At 41.5% G+C, this 17526-nt stretch overlaps 1 protein-coding gene across 1 annotated transcript in view; it reads right to left on the bottom strand.

Annotated features, from left to right (window-relative positions):
- LOC137418565 (uncharacterized) overlaps nt 1-17526 on the bottom strand; it is a 65959-nt gene that overhangs the window by 13394 nt on the left and 35039 nt on the right. The window contains exon 5 of the mRNA XM_078767173.1: nt 13130-13145. Coding sequence (XP_078623299.1) covers nt 13130-13145 — 16 coding nt within the window. The remainder of the gene's footprint in view (nt 1-13129; nt 13146-17526) is intronic.

Genomic DNA, 17526 nt, shown 5'->3' on the forward strand with positions numbered 1-17526 from the left:
GTTCTTTTTTGATTTATCTAAATCTTGAGGTGAAGGTATATCATCCGTATTATCACTGAGAATACAAGTTATGGGTTTTGGTTTCGATTTTGATTTCTGTGTATCACAAAATAATTGTATTATATCTTCAATATTATAATCATTTAGTTTGTTTTGAAGTTTAAATAAACCGATAATGTCTTCCTTTTTAAGACCTGCATTAAAACCCTGTGAGAGTAGTTGATACTCGGGTTGAAAACTTGACTTTGTAAAAATTATTAAATTATCATAATCTAAAAAATTAGGACCAAGGAGCATCTTTAAAAGTAAACAGGTTTTTCCACATCCGCTTGATCTGACTATTAGACATCTCAATGAATTTGGAATATTTTTATGGTTGTTAAATTTTATCTTGTTTTCCCAAACGGGTAAAAAATCATTCATTTATATATTTGGAAAACAAGTCATCGAACTTTTTTTGAGTTATTTTAGAAACACTATATTTTGTCCTGAATTTAGGTTTAATTTCAAAATAATCCATTATTTTATTTATGTCGTATCTTGTGTTAACATTTCCTTTAAAATTCTTTGAATAATAAATATCATTAAACCCTTATACATTTTCTCAATACAAATAGTCTCTTCCCTTGAAAGAAATGGTGTATTATCATCATAATACTTAACATTCATCTTTCTTATTAATCTTGTAAAGTACTTCATTTTTGGTTCTAATTTAAAAGAGTTATATATATTTTTATCTTTTTTATTATCATTAATGAGAAGATAATCACAGAATAAACATTGTTTATATGAATCCTCATCATTAAGCCCCACTCTATCACAAGCCGGACAATTCTCTAATTTATCATATGGAGAGTCTAGAAATTCTAAATCTCCTTCTATCATATTTAAACAGTAAATATTTACTTAAACGAAATGCAAGTTTATTCGTTAATAAATACAATGTTTCAAAGCACAAAAGACAAATTTCAATCAATCTCTACTTCGGTGGAAGATATAGAAAAATATGTCAAAGATGTTAAATTGAACAAACATAAATATGGAAATTTTTGGATTAAACCAGTTATGGAAAATAACATGTGTCCCTCTATTTCATTTAAAGGAAGAGCTCTAACTATACCTGGAAAGACATCCATTAAAGTAAATCTAACAAAAGTTTATCCTCTCCTCCTGGCAATTTATTCAAAGCTTGAAAAAGTGATTGACCACGATACTTTGAAAAAGAATGATAAGACCATCAACAATACTCGTGGAGAAATTTGTATTTACTTTAATAATCCAAAGAGTGTAAATCTAAGTAAAATGAATGATGTTAATATTTCTGGTGAAATGTCATTTTGTTCTATGATGGATAGAGATTATTTAAAGATAACTTTTGATATTAAAAATGTAGAGATTGAATCCGTTAATGAAAGAAAGTATATTGGTATAGATGGAAAGGTTTTTTCTGCTAATTAAATATGAGTCATTACAGCAGTGAAGATTTTACTATTTCATTGAACTCGGACGATAGTATTTCATTGATCCACCGTTTGCCCTTCACGTGACTCGTGGTGGTCCCTCTCGGCTCTTCCCCCGTTGGTATTTTTGTGCACATAAGATTGTTCACGGTTCTGTTTAAATATTATTTAAATATGTATAACCTTTCCCCTTCAGTGTTTTACTCAGTGGTATTTTACAACACGCTGTTTTTCTTCCTATTTAAAAGGCTTTTCTCAATTTCCTCTCCAACTCATTCCACCTCAAAAAAAAGAAATTCAATATCTTATATGTCTCCCTCACTACATGGTCTAAATTCACATTCATTCCATCCCTCCTCCATCATTCTGAACCGGATTGCTAACTTGAAAATCACAACAAACCCAATTTGTTTTCAATGTTCGTCTTTCATTAATCATCCACTTTCTAAACTCCCCTCTTGCCCCTCCCATCCAAATCCCTCCCCTTGCACCTACACTCCTAAACTCCCCCCTTGCCCCGCCACTCTTAAACTCCCCCCCTGCCCCTCCACTCCTGAACTCCCCCCTTGCCCTTCCACTCCTGAACTCCCCCCTTGCCCTTCCCCTCCTAAACTCCCCCCTCACTCCTCCCCTTCAAAACTCCCCCCCAACCCCTCCCATTCAAATCTCCCCCCATACCATTCCTCTCCAATTCTCCCTCCTCCCCCCTCCTCCTCAAAGCTGCCTCCTCCCCACTTCGTCTCCCTTCTATCTCATACCTCCACCCCCCCCCAACCTTCTTCTTTCCTCTGCCCCCCCTCAAACAACCCCTCACTGTGCCTCATCCCTTCACCTTCAAACCTTTCATCCTCCTCATCCTTCCCTTTCTTGGAACTCTTCTGCAATCGCTGACACACTAACAACTGCTCTCCCTACCTCCCCCTCTCATCCTTCATCTTACCCTACTCCTCCCCTCCCCTGTCCTGTACCCGATGCTCCCCCTCTCTCTTCATTAACGGTATGGACCTCAAACATCCGGGGCCTTCGCTCAAACCTGACTGATCTCTCCATACAGGTTGCTTCTGACAATCCAGACTTGATCTGCTTAACAGAGACTTTCCTCCTTCAAGATGTCTCTGATTCCTTAATATCTCTTCCTGGTTACTCCCTCCTCCGGTATGATAGACCTGAGCCTCGGCCTGGTGGTGGGGTGGCTATCTTTATCAAAAACTCTCTTCCTCACTCTCCTTGCACTGCCCTCTCTCCTCCTCACCCCCAGGAGTACCTCTGGCTACGGCTTCCTCTCCGCTCCCACCTTTTGTTCATATGTGTTCTGTACTGTCCCCCAAACAGTGATGACTCCATCTACATTTCACTGTCCGACAACATGGACCAACTTCTATCCACTCATCCCAACTCTCTCTTCCTCATATGTGGTGACTTCAATTGTCATCATGCCACCTGGTTGGGTGTGGGTTCCTCTCTCACCAGTCATGGCACCTCAGCAAAGGACTTCTGTGACTCCCTGGGATTGACACAATCTGTCAATTTCCCGACCCGGATCTCAGCCAATGGAGTATCTTCTCTTCTAGACTTGGTTATGACTAACTTCCCTGCTAATGTCTGCTGCTCTTCTTCTGCTCCAATCGGTTCTTCTGATCATGTGCTTGTCAAAGTGGACATCTCTCTGGCCATTCTCAGAGAGCCTCCTCAGCGTCGACGAGTCTGGCATTTCACTCAGGCCGACTGGGACGGTCTTCAAGCAGCCATCAATCGTCTGGATTGGTCTCCCATCTCCACTGCCTCTGACATCAATTCTTCCTGGGAATTCTTCCAAAGCAAACTGATCTCTCTCATGCACAGATTTATCCCATCTCGCCTTCAGTTGTCTTACCCTTCCTCCCGTCCATGGTATACTGAATCTTGTGGTGAGGCAGTTGCCCTGAAACAACTTGCCTTTGCCTCTTGGAAGGCTAATCCAACTGAAGGAAATCTCAGTTCCTTCCACCAAGCTCGGAACAAGTGTGTGTCTACCCTCAGGAGTGCCAGGAAGCACTATCTCTCCTCACTCAAGAATGAACTCTCAAACCTGTCTCCTTCCTCCCAATCCTGGTGGCGTCTGGTCAAATCCGTTTCTGGTGTTTGTTCCCCCTCCATCCCCTCCCTTACCTCAAATGGCCACACAGTTGACATCGCACGTGACAAAGCCGAATGCCTCAACTCTGTGTTTGCCTCAAAATCCTTAGTCCCAAACCCATCTCTCTCTGTTCCCACCTTTCCCAGTCGAACCAAACTGCGCCTGGACTCTGTGACCTTCTCTCCTGACAAGGTGGAGGAGTTTTTGTCAAACCTTGACTCTGATTCTGCAACTGGACCAGATGGCATCAGCCCACGGGTCCTAAAATCCTGCTCTGCCGCTCTATCTCACCCTCTCTCTGTTCTTTTCACCCTATCTTTTGCTCAAGGTCATCTGCCAGCATCCTAGAAATCAGCAAACATTACCGCTTTACACAAAAAAGGTGCAAAAACAGATCCTTGCAACTACAGACCAATCAGCCTGCTCCCAATCATCAGCAAAGTCATGGAATCCATCATTGCTTCGGATATGAAATCTTTCCTCTTCTCCAATGGCTTGATCTCTGATCATCAATTTGCTTTCCGACCAGGTCACTCTACTCTGGACATGCTGCTTCTGCTGTCTCAACAATGGATGGAGGTCCTCAATGCCAAACAGGAAATCAGAGCTGTCTCCCTTGACATATCACGTGCCTTCGATACGGTCTGGCACCCAGCTCTGCTCACCAAACTCTCCTCCTATGGTATCCATGGAAATCTCCATGCATGGCTTGCAGACTTCCTCTCTGGTCGTAGTCAACGTGTGGCCCTGAATGGATTTCTCTCATCTCCCCTTCCCGTTCAGGCTGGAGTTCCCCAAGGCAGTGTGCTGGGCCCTGTGCTTTTTCTGGTCTTTATCAATGATCTCTCTGACTCTCTGGAAAATCCTCTGTATCTCTTTGCTGATGACTCCACTCTCTGCCGCTCCATTCCTCTTCCCTCAGATCGGCAGTCTGCAGCCTCCTCACTCTCTGAAGACCTGGACAAAATCACAGACTGGTCAAACATGTGGAACATGTCTTTCAATCCTGACAAATCTCACACTCTTACTATGTCTCTCCGAAAAGATCGACTGGACAACCCTCCCATCTACTTTCTCAACAATCCTCTCCAAGAAGTTCTGTCGCTCAAGCTTTTGGGTCTCACCATCTGCCATGATCTTTCTTGGGAAAACCACATTTCCAAGCTGGCCTCCAAAGCCAGTCGCTGACTGGGCATCCTCTGTCGTGCGAAGTCCTTCCTAGGCACACCTGAGCTCCTCACCACATACAAGGCTTTCATCCGCAGCTCAATGGAATACTGTTCTCCCCTATGGGCTGGTGCTCCTGCCTCACACCTGGTTCGGCTTCACGCTGTTGAATCCAAAGCTTTCAGAATCATTGGAATCTCCCGCGATGAAGCTATCTCTGAGGGCCTTTCACTCACTCACCGCAGGCAGGTAGGTGGTCTTTCTGTCTTCTACCGACTCCTCTCCGGCCTTGCTCCCCCAGTTCTCTCTGTGCTCTGTCCCCCAAATATTCCTACAGGTCGCACAAAATCTGCCAGCCACCCTCTGATGGTTAAACTGCCGAAATCTCGGCTCTCTGCTCACCTTCACTCTTTCATTCCTCTTTTCTCCCGCCTCTGGAACAAACTCCCACACTCACTTCAATCACACTCCTCCCTCCAGGTCTTCAAAACAGCTGTTCACCACCATCTCTTATCTTCCCCCATCCAAAACCTTGATCTTTTCTACCCCCACTAATTCACCCCAGATCCACCTTGTTTGAAATTCCAACTTCTTTCCTGGAAGTCTTGGCAGTGTCCATATGTTTTATACCTCTCCCACCCCCCCCCCCCCCCCTTCCCATGCCTTCCCCCCAAAGCCCTCTCCCTCCCACAGTTCTCTCGATGTCTACATGTCTCTCGGTCCCTGCTCTCAAATGTTGTGTTTGTGTCCTTCCCCCTCTCTCCCCATCTTGTCTACCGCTCCCGATGTTATTTGTTTTGTGTGTCTGTTTGTCTTTCTGTGTAATTACTCTTCGCTCTTTCACGAGCCTCGATCTTGTATACAAAAAAAAAAAAAAAAAAAAAAAAAAAAAAATTGAACTCAGATGATAGTTATGATACCAATAGTTTGTGCTCAAATGATAGTTATGAGAGTAGCTTTATTGATGACTCCGAGTATGATTCTGAGTATTCATGTGATAGTTATGACTCAGATGATTCTGAGTGAAAAAGTGTTTTAGTTTAAGTAAAGTTATATAGATATAAAACACCACGTTTTCTAACGCTATAAATATGGTTTATTGTGATACTTGCGACAAGGAAGTTAAATATTATAAACAACATATTCTCACCGCAAAACATACATACAACATTCTTAACAAACTTTCCCCTCTTCCACCTAAAACAAAATATTGTAAGGACTGTAAAACAACCATCCTCAAGAAGGGGTTTAAAGCCCATCTTAAAACAAACAATCACTTGTCAAAATTGTTTACTATTAGGAATACTGATGGTGCTTTCAAGGGACATATCAGGATTCGAATCTTTGACTTTGATCCTCCTGGCCCCAACTCAATTGTTGAGGCTGTGGAGATCATCAAACCCTCTATGAAAGATCTTATTGAAAAGACTCTTATTGAGTTGAAATCAATCAAGTTCTACATGGGTATTAAAATGAAAATCTCAAAACATGATCCATTCACTGGTGATTATTACACTGAAAGAGCTTACATGAGAACTAAGCCACACTTTATATCTTCATATGAAGATTTTAAAACAACGGGAGTCCATGATGAACTTATCCAACAAGAACAAGAACTTGAGCATACTATTACTGGAAGTGGTTGGAACATAGATGAGATACTATTTATTGACATTCATATTCTTAAATCAGATCCTCTAAATGCCTCCTCTTACATTGATTTACCTAGTGTTATCAAAAATAGAAAAGCAGTTATCAATATCAAAAATAAAAAAAGACAATAAATGTTTTCTCTGGTCTATTCTGGCACATTTACATCCTCCACATTTTCATGATGAAAGAGTATCTCATTATAAAGAATATGAGAATACATTAAATATGAAAGATCTAAAGTTTCCCATGACTTTAAATGATATTCCTAAATTTGAAAAGATGAATAATTTATCAGTTAATGTTTATGGTCTAACAGAAACAAACAAGATTCAGGTTTTAAAGCTTTCTGACAATTGTAAACAAACTCATATTAATCTTTTATATTCTAATTCAGAGAAAAATTCACATTATGCATACATCAAAGATATTTCTAAATTAATAAAACCACAAGTATGAAAAAGGACAAATAAAATATTTGTTTGTACGCGCTGTCTTAACTTTTTCCATTCACAAGAAAGATTGGATAAACACTCAGGGTATTGTGGTGAACATAAATCAACAGTAATCAATATGCCTAAAAAAAAATCAAAGATTGGTTTCAAAGATCAAAATAAAACGATGAAACATCCATTTGTAATATATGCTGATTTTGAAAGTATTCTAGAAAAAATTGACACGTGTCAACCAAATCCAAAGAAAAAAGATGGAACTGAAAAATCATACACAATGAAATATCAAAAACATACTCCTTGCGGTTTTTGTTATGATATCAAATCATCCGTTGGTGATGAATATAACAAGCCAGAGGAGTATAGAGGCTCAAATGCCCCAGAGGAGTTCGTGAAACTATTAGAAAAAGACTGTGTTCGATTAGCCAAGATATTGAAAGAAACCAATAAAGCAATGTCCTTGACGAGTGAAGAGAAAAGGGAATTTCGAAAAAACAATGTCTGTCATATTTGTGAGGAGAATATTGGTGAAGGTCTAAAGGTTAGAGATCATTGTAATCTCACTGGTAAATATAGAGGTCCGGCTCATCAAAGTTGTAATATTAATTATAAACTTCCCTCTTTTATTCCTGTCTTTCTTCATAACAATGCTAATTATGACACTCATCTTTTTATCAAGGAACTCCCAAAGACTTCTGGAAGTATCTCAGCAATTTCAAACACAGACCAAAAATACATTTCATTCACAAAAACAATCTTTATAAAAACAGGATTTAACATTTAAAAAAATAAAAAATACTTATGATATAACTAATATTAGATTTTTAGACACATTTAAATTCATGGCAAGTCCATTGGCTGACTTGGTTAAAAATCTAAAAGAGTTTCCATGTCTTTCAATGTATTTTACAGACAAATATTTACTAACACAAAAGGGAATTTATCCCTTTGACAATATGGGCTCATTTGAGAGATTCAATGAAACACAACTTCCTTCAAAAGAAAATTTCTATAACAAATTAAATAATAGTCATTTATCGGATGAAGATTATGCGCATGTGCAAAATGTTTGGGAAATATATAACATCAAGAATCTTGGTGAGTATCATGATTTGTATCTCAAAACTGATGTGCTTTTGTTGGCTGATGTGTTTGAGGCTTTCAGAACAATCTGTCATTCTGAATATGGATTGGATCCTGCTCACTATTACACTGCTCCTGGATTGGCTTGGAGTGCGATGTTAAAAATGACAAAACAAGCTTTGGATTTGATAACCGATGTCGATATGCTTTTGATGATTGAAAAGGCAAAAAGAGGTGGAATTTCACAAGTATGCTCGAGCAGAATTGCAAAAGCAAATAACAAATATCTTCCGAATTATGATTCAACGAAAGACAGTTCTTACTTGATGCACTATGACGCGAACAACCTGTATGGCTGGGCAATGTCTCAGGCTCTTCCTTATGGAAAACTTAGATGGGTAAAAGAAAAGAATTTCAACAAAGTCTTTGAGAATCTACGTATATCTACACAAGCTGAATTAGATAAAGAAAATGTTGGTTATTATTTTGAAGTTGATTTGAAATATCCAGAGGAACTCCATAACCTACACAAAGATCTTCCATTTGCTTGTGAAAAGGAAAGTCCAAAGAAGGAGTGGTTAAGTGATTATCAACAATCATTTAATGTAAAGGGTAAATCAACAGAGAAACTTCTTACTACACTTTATGATAAGAAAAATTATGTTCTTCACCAGAGGAATTTGAGACAATGTCTTTCAAAGGGTCTCTGTGTTGAAAAGATACATAGGATTCTCAAGTTTAATCAAAGTCATTGGTTAAAACCTTACATTGACTACAACACCAAAATGAGGACAGATGCTACAAATGATTTTGAGAAAAACTTTTATAAGTTGATGATTAACTCTGTATTTGGAAAAACGATGGAGAATGTTAGAAAGAGACAAAACATCCGTCTATCAACATCATGGAAACAAGCATCAAAATTAATCAACAGACCAAGCTTCTCGAGAGAAGATGTTTTTACAGAAAACTTTAGTGCGATACATTTGATGAGAGAAAGCGTTAAGATGGATAAACCAATTTACATTGGTACCTCAATACTTGATTTGTCAAAGACATTGATGTATGATTACCTTTACAATAACTTACAAAATATATATAAAAATGATGTTAGTCTTCTTTACATGGATACTGATAGTTTCCTTTTGAAGATTAACACTGATGATATTTATTCAGACATGAAAGAAGACATTGATACTTATGACACTAGTAATTACAATGAAAAGAGTGAATTCTACTCAGATAAAAATAAAATGGTAATTGGAAAGTTTAAGGATGAATTGAAAGGAAATGTTATGAGTGAATTTGTGGGATTGAGGTCCAAGGCTTATGCTAATAAATACATTGTGAATAATGTTAAAAAGATTGATAAGAAATTAAAGGAGGTTGTGAAAGAGAAAAAGAGACTTAAGGGTATAAAAGAGTCGGTGGTAAAGGCGACCATAAATTTTAATGATTATTATACATGTTTAACAACAAAGAAAGAAGAGTTTAGAAAGATTAATGGAATAAGAAGTTATAAACATCAATTATATACAGAAGAGATAAATAAGAAAGCATTGGGGGCTTTTGATAATAAGAGGTTTATTTTAGAAAATGGAATTGATAGTCTCCCTTATGGTTATATAAGTGATAAGATATATAAGTGATAAGATATATATAAGTGATAAGATATATAAGTGATAAGATATATATAAGTGATAAGATATATATAAGTGATAAGATATAATAAGTGATAAGATAATGGGGTTAGGGATTTTAATGGGCTACCGCCACCTTTTTTACTATTATATAAATGATAGAACCAAGTATCAACCAGACTAAAGAGTGGAGGTGTAATCAACCTTGGTATATCAATGGTAAACATAACGAATGTGAAAAATATCAAATAAGACTTATTGAAAAGGCAACTGGTAAAAAAGTTCACAAAACAAATAAGAGAATTAATTTAAATACCGGTGAGATGGGTAAAAAAGATGGAAATATTTTTGAGTGGACGAAAAACTTTGATGGTTGTCAGGAAAATATATACTTTAATTTAAAAATGGTGTGTGGCACTGGAGGCGCTCAGACAAGAACATTGAGGGAGGTTTATCATTTTATCGGAGCTCAGTTAAAATATCTTGATAAAGAACCAAACTCAAACATATACTTTGTTAATGTATTAGATGGCGAGGAGAGTTGCAGGAGAATTAAATTATTTCCCACACATGAACAAATATTTGTGGGGTCGTTGTTTGAGTGGTCTAATGAACAACATTAAGGATAGGTGCTATAGTCAAAAGGTTCGTAAAGATTAGGGTGGGAGAAATAGAGGTTCATAAGGGTAGAAGGATCATTGTTTGAGTGGTCTAATAAACAACATTAAGGACAGGTTCATAAAGAACAGGGTGAGAGAGAAAAGGTGTTTTGGGAAATGAGAGTAAAAGGCCAAAAGGTTCGTAAAGATCAGGGTGAGAGAGAAATTAACATGTAAGTCAATGGGAAAATGAGGGTGAGAGAAATAGGGGTGTTTAGGGTAAATGAGGGGAGAGGAAAATTAACATGTAAGTCAATGGGAAAATGAGTGTCCTAGGAGCAACATTTATATACTACTTACCCCTCCCCTCCCCTGTCCTGCACCCCATGCTCCCCCTCTCTCCTCATTAACGGTATGGACCTCAAACATCCGGGGCCTTCGCTCTAACCTGATTGAACTCTCCATTCAGGTTGCTTCTGACAAAACAGACTTGATCTGCTTAACAGAAACTTTCCTCCTTCAAGATTTCTCTGATTCCATAATATCTCTTCCTGGTTACTCCCTCCTCTGGTATGATAGACCTGAGCCTCGTCCTGGTGGTGGGTTGCCTATTTTTTTTTTTAATCAAAAACTCTCTTCCTCACTCTCCTTGCACTGCCCTCTCTCCACCCCACCCCCAGGAGTACCTCTGGCTACGGCTTCTTCTCCGCTCCCACCTTTTGTTCATATGTGTTCTGTACCATCCTCCAAACAGTGAAGACTCAATTTACATTTCGCTGTCGGACAACATGGACCAAATTCTACAAACTCATCCAAACTCTCTCTTCCTCATATGTGATGACTTCAACTGTCATAATGCCACCTGGCTGGGTGCGGGTTCCTCTCTCACCAGCCATGGCACTTCAGCAAAGGACTTCTGCGACTCATTGGGACTGACACAATCTGTCAATTTCCCGACCCGGATCGCAGTCAATGGAGTAACTTCGTTTTCTGGACTTGGTAATGACAAACTTCCCTGCAAATGTCTGCTGCTCTCCTGATAATGTGCTTGTTAAAGTCGACATCTCTCTGGCCATTCTCAGAGAGCCTCCTCAGTGCCGAAGAATCTGTCATTTCAATCAGGCTGACTGGCATGGTCTGCAAGCAGCCATCAATCATCTGGACTGGTCTCCCATCTCTACTGCCTCTGACATCAATTCTTCCTGGGAATTCTTCCAAAGCAAACTGCTTTCTCTCTCATGCACAGATTTATCCCATCTCGTCTTCAGTTGTCTTACCCTTCCTCCCATCCATGGTACACTGAATCTTGTGGTGAGGCAAGTGCCCTGAAACAACTTGCCTTTAACTCTTGGAAGGCAAATGCAACTGAAGGCAATCTCAGTTCCTTCCACCAAGCTCATAACTAGTGTGTGTCTACCCTCAGGAGTGCCAGGAAACACTATCTCTCCACACTCAAGATTGAACTCTCAAACCTGTCTCCTTCCTCTAAATCCTGGTGCCGTCTGGTCAAATCTGTTTCTGGTGTTTGTTGTTCCCCCTCCATCCCCTCCCTTACCTCAAATGGCTACACAGTTGACACCGCAAGTGACAAAGCCGAATGCCTCAACTCTGTGTTTGCCTCAAAATCTTGTGTCCCAAACCCAACTTTCTTTGTTCCCACCTTTCCCAGTCGAACCCAACTGCTCCTGGACTCTGTGTCCTTCTCTCCTGACAAGGTGGAGAAGTTTACGTAAAACCTCGACTCTGATTCTGCAACTGGACCAGACAGCATCAGCCCACGGATCCTAAAATCCTGCTCTGCCGCTCTCTATCTCACCCTCTCTCTGTTCTTTTCACCCTCTCTTTTGCTCAAGGTCATCTGCCAGCATCTTGGAAATCAGCAAACATTACGGCATTACACAAAAAGGTGCAAAAACAGATCCTTGCAACTACAGACCAATCAGCCTGCTTCCAATTATCAGCAAAGTCATGGAATCCATCATTGCTTTGGATATCAAATCCTTCCTCTTCTCCAATGGCTTGATCTCTGATCATAAATTTGGATTCAGACCAGGTCATTCTACTCTGGACATGTTGCTTCTGCTGTCTCAACAATGGATGGAGGTCCTCAATGCCAAACAGGAAATCAGAGCTGTCTCACTTGACATATCACGTGCCTTCAATACGGTCTGGCACCCAGCTCGGCTCACCAAACTCTCCTCCTATGGTATCCATGGAAAACTCCACTCATGGCTTGCGGACTTCCTCTCTGGTCATAGGCAACGTGTGGCCTTGAATGGGTTTCTCTCATCTCCCCTTCCTGTTCTTGCAGCTGGGCCGCTGCTCCTGCCTCACAACTAGCTCGGCTTCACGATGTTGAAACCAAAGCTTTCAGAATCATTGGAATCTCCTGCGATGAAGCTAACTCCGAGGGCCTTTCACTCACTCACCGCAGGCAGGTTGATGGTCTTTCTGTCTTTTACCGACTCCTCTCCGGCCTTGCTCCCCCAGCTCTCTCTGTGCTCTGTCCCCCTAATATTCCCACAGGTCGCACAAGATCTGCCAGCAACCCTCTTATGGTTAAACTGCCAAAATCTAGGCTCTCTGCTCACCTTCACTCTTTCATTCCCCCTTTTTCCCCCCTCTGGAACAAACTCCCCCACTCCCTTCAATCCCACTCCTCCCTCCAGGTCTTTAAAACAGCTGTTCACCACCATCTCTTATCTTCCCCCATCCAAAACCTTGATCTTTTATACCCCCGCTAATTCCCCCAGATACACTTTTTCTGAAATTCCAACTTCTTTCCTGGAAGTCCTTGCAGTGTTCATGTGTTTTATACCTCTCCCACCTCCCCCCAAGCCCTCCCCCTCCCACATTTCTCCCGATGTCCCTGCTCTCAAATGTTGTGTTTGTGTCCTTCCCCCTCTCTCCCCAACTTGTCTACCGCTCCCCCTTATTTTTGTGTTTTATGTGTCGGTTTGACTTTTTGTGTGATTCATCTTAGCTCTTTCACGAGCATCGATCTTGTATACAAAAATAAAACGAAAAAAAAAGGGTGGGGGTGGGAGCCCGAGGTTATTTGCCTCGGGGCCCATGCTGGCTCTCGACGCAACTGCTCATGGGTAGGAGGAGACAAGGTTCCTGAGTCGGTAGTATATCGTGTTGAGTACAACAACAACAACAAAAACAGGCATTTTAAGGCCATTTTCCCTGCAAACGCGGGTTAGGGTGAGAGAGAAAAGGTGTTTTGGAAAATGAGAGTAAAAGGCCAAAAGGTTCGTAAAGATCAGGGTGAGAGAGAAATTAACATGTAAGTCAATGCGAAAATGAGGGTGAGAGAAATAGGGGTGTTTAGGGTAAATGAGGGGAGAGGAAAATTAACATGTAAGTCAATGGGAAAAAGAGAGTGACCTAGGAGCAACATTTATATACTACTTACCCCTCCCCTCCCCTGTCCTGCACCCCATGCTCCCCCTCTCTCCTCATTAACGGTATGGACCTCAAACATCCGGGGCCCGAAACTTCTTCCTTGCACACCTCACTCCAGCAACCATTGCCGAGTCTGATCCACCTTCTCCATTCAGCACGTCTCCTAGGTAACAAAATGTTTTCACACCTTCCAGCTTCATGCCGTCTCCAAGATCCAACTCAACATTTCCTCCATCTGCAGCTCCAGCTGTGCACACCTTACACTTGAATGTAGCTGCCACACTTGTTAATGACCCTCTCAAACCACTACATTTTTGATGAACCCACTCAGCGCACATTGTACATTGAATGGAATTTCACTCCGACACCCTTCCTGCAAACAGCACACGGCCACTTCCCAGTTCTCTCCACCTCACCACATGCTTTACCACTTGCCATCACCTTCGTTTTTCCGATATTCACCTTCAGACCTTTTGTCTGCATACATTCCTTCCACTTGTTCATCTTCTCCTTCAGTCCATCCATACTTTCTGCAATCAACACCAGATCATCTGCAAACAAGAACTCTGATGGTAAACCCTCCTTTACGTTCCGAGCCAGCACCTCCATCATAGCTTCAAATAGTAGTGGACTTAGTACCGACCCCTGATGCACTCCCACCTTCACCTCAAACTCACCACTGTTCCCGTCCTTCGTCCTTACAGCTGTGCGCGCTCTTTTGTACATTGCCATCACTACGCTGATCAACCATTCCTCCACTCCTAACTTCCTCAATACCCATGTCACTACTTCACGTGGAAACCTATCGAATTCTTTCTCCAGATCAACAAACCCAAGAAACAACTTCTTCCTCTTCTCCATGTACTTCTCCTGCAACTGCCTCACAATAAAAAGCGCGTCTGTCATTCCTCTTCCTGGCATAAATCCAAACTGCATTTCGTCAATCTTCACTTTCTTCCTTATCCTCCTCTCCGACACCCTTTCCAATACCTTCATTCCATGCTCCAATAACTTTTTCGCTCAATACGAGCCACAGACCAGAGAATCACCTTTCCCCTTGTATAGAGGGACGAGGGTACTCAGTTCCCAATCCACTGGAATGCGGCCTTCTTTCACCACCAGATTACAGATCTCTGTCATCCTCTTCACACCCCAATTTCCCACTGCCTTCAACATATCTCCCACAACTCTCGTTTACCCTCCCGCTTTTCGTCTCTTCATTGCTTTTATCGCTTCCTCAACTTCCTTCTCGGTTATCTTCTCTGCCGGTCCTAAAACTGGGTTACTCTCTATGTTACCATCCCATTCATTCTCTGCATTCAACAGTATTTCCATATATCTCTTCCATCTTCCTTTAATTCCATCTGGGTCCACCTGTTGAGTCCATCTATTGAGTCATCTGCGTAAATGCTTAATTGAAAAAGATACAATCAGGCAGATCATTGATATTGTAACGGATTTGAGGAAGTGTAAGGAATGGGAGAATTATGGTTTTGTTGTGTGGAAATGTCACCCTCCGTAATGTAAAGAAAGGTCGAAGGTCGTCCTCATAGTTAATTCCATAAACATATACGCAGGGCACCATATGTCCTTTTAAATAGTTATTCCCTTATTCTATGTAGTTTAAGGCTGTGTTTCCCAATAGTTTGACTCTCCATTGCACCGAATTAAATAAGAGTAGGTCCCATCTGCAAAGTGTCAGGTTTGGATGGTTTTCGCCGCAAATGGACTCAATTGAGCACGCGGTCGGTGGGAAGAAGAAAGGCATGTCTCAGCACCTCATCATAGAAAGGAGGAGTGAGTCGGCCCCGCTCAAACAACCCAGCACGAAGGGGTTTGGCTTGAGCGGGCGGAGAGAGAACGATCTGGGAGGTTCGCGAAGGTTCAAGGGTGGGGCTTATATAACCCGCGGGAGACGCCCCCACCTGAGATGAGATGAGCTATGCAGATGATCTACGCAGATGGGATGAGCTACGGAAATGAGCAGATGAGTCCATGCAGCTGAGATACGTGCCGCGCAGAAGAGAAAATATGGACTGAGGCAACGCCAGGAGCGCGCGATGCAGCAGTGCGTAAAGAGGAACTTCGCCCACGCAGTTTGAAACCGCGGGATTTCGCACGACCACGGCTCGACTTTTTGACGGCGGTGCCTTCCGACCCGACCGTGCCCAGTCCCCGCTGAACCTTCCTTGCCTCTCCAAGCCATCCATCTCCAAGCCACCCGTTCCTGCCATCATTCCCCGTGTAAGTGTGACCGTTCGTCTGTCTTTCACGTTGTCCTGGGGTATATTAATTAAGACTGTTAATAGGTAAGCTAATAATTGCACTGTCTCCTTGCTCCCTTCTGTCATTATTTTCTTATCCTTCTTTCTCCTTGGTTATTTTTGGTCTTGTAAATAATAGTAATAAATTATATTTGTTCTTCCTACCTTCGTCTTCTTCTTCACATTTGGTCGCCTTAGTGATTTCCCCCATTGAGGGCCCGTGGCGCGATTCGGCCGACGAAGATTAATCGGGTCAGTCTTGGTAACCGGCTCACGGTGCAGTTCGCTTCGCTCGGCGCAACTAATCCATTAGGCTGCGACCGTGAGCGGGGGGAGTATTTCCTCGCGTGTCGGGGGGCGCTGGTATTTTAATAGGTAATAGGACGGTTTAGGCCTAATACCCTACCCAGCGTCGACCGGCCGTGGCATCATATCCCCCAGGACCACGTCGGTCAGTCATATAAGCGAGGGGACCAATCCCCCCTTGGTAAGTGGGGAAGGCCGACGTTGGAATTCCGCAACAGTATATAACATGAACAATATTGGACCCAACACAGACAGACAGACACCTGAGGACTCACATTCGTATTACGGAAAGGGGATTACTGTCCCTCATGTACCACAACCACAGATATTTGACGATTTAGAATGAAGTCAGTGATTGTATTAAGCAATTTGAAAGAAATGCCAGATTATTTTAGCCTTTGAGATGTCGAGAGCAACAGCCCTGGTTTTTCCACAATTATCCAAAGCTCCATTCACTTATTCAGTGATTCAGGATAGAACATCACCAGTAGACCTTGACTGTCTAAAGCCATACTGAACATCAGTTCGGAGGTTGTGGGTTTCCAGAAGAGTCATAAGTTGTTCTATCAAGGACTCAAAGACTTTGGTCATAATGGGTAGAAGGCTAAACAGGCCGATAGTTAGAAGGATCTGATTACTCACCGGAGACTTTAAAGACAGGGACGACAGAAGCCTGCTTCCAGCTAAGTGGAAATACATACATTGACATGCACAAGCAATAGAGCTTTGAGAGAACAGAAGATAGTTCAAGTGAACACATCTTCAAAGCAATTGTCGGGATTCTATCTGATGCAGTAGATTTTCGAATGTCAGGCCTTTGAATAATCTTAGCAACTTACCTGGGTGTGCTGATGATAGTGGAAAGCCTGGTATAAATACGGGAAGGACAAACAGGCAATGTTTGTCTGTAGTTTTCAAGTGTGGAGTTTGTAGCAAAAGCTCAGCAAAGAGGTTGACTTTATCAATAGTTGAAGTAAGCACTTCAGGGCGTGAACAAACTTTGGTACATCACGGGTGATGAAGGTTGTGATAAAGTTTCATCGAAATCATCTGTGTAGTTCTAATTTGGGGGGATGCGTTGGGTCAAACCTGGACCCTCTTTGACCCACGGTAGACTCCCTGAGACCTCCATTTTTTTTAATGCCGTGAACAAACTTGGGTTCCAACACAGAAAATATAATTTTAGCCAAGTTTGGTCACAATCCCATCAACAGTTTTGGAGAAGAGATTGCACGTTTTCGGACGGAGTGATGACATGCCATTACATAAGCTCCCCAGAAATATGTTCCAGGTGACCTAAAATTTACCTTGTACCCTACATCAAAAAATCCATTAATATGAGACAATATAAAACTGCACCAAAAGAGATTACACAAGTTAA

Source organism: Myxine glutinosa, chromosome 1 (genome assembly GCF_964187855.1).
Source record: "Myxine glutinosa chromosome 1, kmMyxGlut1.1, whole genome shotgun sequence".
In the NCBI taxonomy this organism is placed as follows: domain Eukaryota; kingdom Metazoa; phylum Chordata; class Myxini; order Myxiniformes; family Myxinidae; genus Myxine; species Myxine glutinosa.